This window comes from Triticum urartu, unplaced genomic scaffold (assembly GCF_003073215.2).
Source record: "Triticum urartu cultivar G1812 unplaced genomic scaffold, Tu2.1 TuUngrouped_contig_604, whole genome shotgun sequence".
Taxonomy (NCBI): domain Eukaryota; kingdom Viridiplantae; phylum Streptophyta; class Magnoliopsida; order Poales; family Poaceae; genus Triticum; species Triticum urartu.
The window spans coordinates 1-3,796 of NW_024116766.1; the positions used below are offsets into that span (position 1 = coordinate 1).

The window sequence follows — 3,796 nt, forward strand, 5'->3', positions numbered from 1 at the left end:
ATACATATATATATATATATATATATGTGTGTGTGTGTGTGTGTGTGTGTGTGTTCATATATCTTTTAATATTATGAATATCATCGTAGATATTTCTAAATCATACACACACTAAAAAGTATTCTATTAGTGGTTCCTAGAGTATATGAGGCAACCATATTGACAAAACTACTAGGGCATATCAAGCGTGACTTACAAACCGGGACTAATGTGCTTCACATTAGGCCCTTTTTCTACTAGTGCACGTCCTATTCTTCATCAAGTCCGGGCGAGGAAGACTAAGACATAGGACACAAACGTGCCCATGTCTGTTTCCCATGTCCTACTCCTCGTCGGTGTCCGCTGCCTGGCCATGGACGTCGCCGGTGGAGGTGAGATCCATGATGGACATGGACGGGCCAGCCCTATGGTCATTGCCACCCATGCGATCTCCATTGCTTGCAAGGTTGTGTACGGGAGAAGCTCTTGTGTGCAACTATACCATCAATGAGCATGAGTATAACATGGAGTTTTATCTTTGTGATGGTATCTATCCTCCAGGAGCGACATTTGTCAAGACCATCTCTGATCCAATAGCTGGCCAAAACAATTCACTTTGCTATAGACAAGAAGGTGCTAGAAATGATGTCGAGAGGGCATTTCGAGTGCTCCATGCATGTTGCAATTGTTCGTGGACCTACTAAATAATTGGATGGAAAGACATTGTGTGTGGTAATGACAACTTACGTGATCATGCAAAACATGATTGTGACAGATGATGATAAGACAGTTCACCAGGGTCTAGATTTTCAACAAATGGGTGATCTTGTCCAGCTTCCATAGCAGAAACCGAAGGCATTTGAGCAATTTCTCCAAATTTATCATTAGATTCGCATTCGAGGAACTCATACACGACTTCAGAATTATCTGATTGAGCATTTGTGGGTGTTTCATGTGAGCAATTAGAACATGTGTCCAAATAATTGGAATTCAAATTTGAACCATTTTATTTCAAAAATTCATGTTTGGATCGTAATATTTATATTTGAATTGTTGTTCCATTGGAATATTCATCTTTGAGTTATTGATGTACTGTGTTATTTAGCTTTGATTGTTTTCATTGTTAGGAGTAGGAAAAGAAAGGAGGGGATGAACATTTGAGGATAGGGTTGGATATCATTCGCTTTGCCAGGGCGTCCATTTGATGATCCTCATTAGGGCATATCCAACGCGAATCACCAAAGCGTCTACAATTGTCCATAGCCAGCCGCCCAGACACATTTAATCATCCAACATTGATCACCGAATCGGTTTCGACCGGTCGATGTTCAAAATCCCACATATTGTCCCCAAATCGGGAGGGGGAGGGGGGCTATAGGGTAGTTTGGGGTTATAGGGGAGTTTGGGTGGTCCGCCCGGCCCATTATTAGTTGAACCATGTCTCCTCACAATCCATGTTCACCTGACCCGCTGCAAGTCACAATCGACAATCCGAAACTAAGGGATGTCGTTGGGTGGATCCGTCTGACCAGCTGTCCACATAAATATCCAAACGTGTTCGCGAACATTTGTTCACCTGACCCTAGGTAAATCTTCTATTTACTTATTTTTACTTCTTTTGCGGGGAAAATCTATCATTTATTGGCTGGGATTTTATTTCTTTCATACGACCCTCAGGTGTAGGGAGGTCTAAGTACTTTTTCTTAAGGGTGCGGCTAGATCTTAGTCATCTCAGTCAAGTGACAGAACGTATAAAAAAGAAGAAATAAAAAATTCTGATTTTTTTTGCACGGATCTCTATGTAAGAGCTCACGGATATATCATAGACTATTTCGGTAAAGTCCATACGGCTCAGATTTAGCAATCCCATTTGTGTATTTTACTTTAAAATTTGCCAACAGCACCATGTTCATAAGTACATAGCGTATCGAATCCAACAATAATACTGTATTTCGTTCGGTCATCTCACTTGTAGCAAAACATTTCCTGGTGGGCCAGGCAACTCGGCGGGACAACGTGCCCATACGCAACCCCATACGCGTTCCGGCAAAAGGACTCGGCCGCTCGCCGCCGCTCCCCGTAGCCCAGCCAAACGTTCCGCATGGTGATTCCGGTGCACGGCTGGCTCGGGCTGCAGTTGAACCGCACCGCCACCGGCGTCGCCGACGTCCCCTCGACGTCCGTGTATGACACGTTGGTGATCTTGATCCCCGATCCCTGAAACAAAGGCACACTACATTGTGTCAGCAGCATTCCCTGAAAATGCAGTGTTGTGATCTTGAGTTGGGTGCTACGACACCTCGGTGGGGCAGCTGACGTTGCCGGGGCAGTAGTTCTGGTCGACGATAATCGGGTTGCGGACGTTCCTCATGACCACGTCCGAGAAGGCGACGCCGTCGACGAGCCCGCTGTTGGCCTTGGCCCACGACTTGATCCGCAGCCCGTTGGTCGTCCCGGCGAGCGTCACGGCCTTCACGGTGATGTTCCGCACGGCCACCTGCTCCGGCGTGTCTCCCAGGCTCCCAATACTGGCAATGGCATATACACCACATCAGGGAATAGATTAGACACATATCCGGAGTGGATGGACAGGGTTGGACCTCGTCACTCACCTGATGCCGTGCCCAGGGCCGCACGTGACGCCCTGAATCCAGACGTCCGACGAGCCCTCGACCATGGAGATGCAGTCGTCGCCGGTACCGACGACAGCGTTCCGGATGGTGATGTCGCTCGACTGCTTGATGTGGATGCCGTCGGTGTTGGGGCTGTCCCCCGGCGCCGACACCACCGTGTCCACTATCGCCACGCCGGTGCTCGCCTGCACGGTGACGTGTATGCCCGCGCTGTTCACCGACGTCAGGCCTTGGATCACCACGTTCCTCGACCGGTAGATCGTCAACGACTGCGACGGAGCATCCCCAAATCATTCGGGTTCATGCATTATCACTGACACACTCATTTTCTGAAAGAAAGAACACGTACTGACCCTGGTGGCGGCGGGGCAAGAGGAGCCGCCGCCGGCTCTCCGGCACGCCCAGTACGCCTGGCCCCTGCCGTCGAGCGTGCCTCCGATGACGGACACCCCGTCCACGTTCTGGAACACGATCCAGAGCTGCGCGCCGGCGTACGGCACGGGCGCGAGCACCGTGCCCGCGATGCTCACGGCCACCGCGCCGCTCCTGCACGGCCCGCTGAACCTCGCCCTGGAAACCAAGAACTCGCCTGCCGGCACGACCACCGCGGCCGGGCCCTCGCCTTCCGTGCCGCACGCCGCGGCCCACGCGCGGAGGAACGCCCCTGCGCAGTCTGTCCGGCCGTCGGCCACGGCGCCGTAGTCGACGACGCTGTAGGACGCCGCGGAGGCGAGCGACACGCACAGGTGGGCGAGGAGAGCAAGGCTGGTGCGCCGTCGTGCCGGCATCGGGCGGTAGCGTCTCGTGAGTCTGCGCGCGGCCGGAGATGCGTGTGTCCACGGAGCATTTGCGCTCGTGACTTGCAACTTTGCAGGTTGTTGGTGGATTGGATTGCCGGCAGCTCGGGAGTTGTGTTAAGCAACATGGTTGATGGGGACGTGGCTTTTGTGCAGGACAAGAGTTTCGTGCCTTGTAGTGTTTCTGGAGCGATCACTTGTAAGATTGGGTTCGTGCCTTGGCAACTTCGGGAGTCGTGTTAAGCAACGAGATCGATGGGTACGTGGCCGCTTGGCGTTTAGCTTCGAGCGTGCACGATGAGTGTTTCTCGAGCGATCACTTGTAAGATTGGGTCATGTGCAGAGTGCGCATGTTGCTACATTTGGCCTCCCATTTTTGGATATTCA

At 51.4% G+C, this 3,796-nt stretch overlaps 1 protein-coding gene across 1 annotated transcript; it reads right to left on the reverse strand.

Moving 5' to 3' along the window:
• Window positions 1-1,835: 1,835 nt before the first annotated feature.
• LOC125530057 (polygalacturonase-like) lies at window positions 1,836-3,587 on the reverse strand. Its single transcript, XM_048694455.1, has 4 exons — window positions 2,966-3,587; window positions 2,592-2,881; window positions 2,279-2,507; window positions 1,836-2,196 (listed from the first exon to the last, which is right to left on the reverse strand). The coding sequence occupies exons 1-4, from the start codon at window positions 3,398-3,400 to the stop codon at window positions 1,945-1,947; spliced, it is 1,206 nt and encodes a 401-aa protein (XP_048550412.1). The 5' UTR covers window positions 3,401-3,587; the 3' UTR covers window positions 1,836-1,944.
• Window positions 3,588-3,796: the final 209 nt, after the last annotated feature.

Bases quoted from the DNA above. Each gene is read 5' to 3' on its own strand.
- LOC125530057 (XM_048694455.1), bottom strand. From the start codon at position 3,400: ATGCCGGCACGACGGCGCACCAGCCTTGCTCTCCTCGCCCACCTGTGC. The intron at 2,882-2,965 runs GTCAGTACGTGT...GCTCCGTCGCAG, and splicing joins CTTGCCCCGCCGCCACCAGG to TCGTTGACGATCTACCGGTC. The intron at 2,508-2,591 runs GTGAGTGACGAG...TGCCATTGCCAG, and splicing joins GGCCCTGGGCACGGCATCAG to TATTGGGAGCCTGGGAGACA.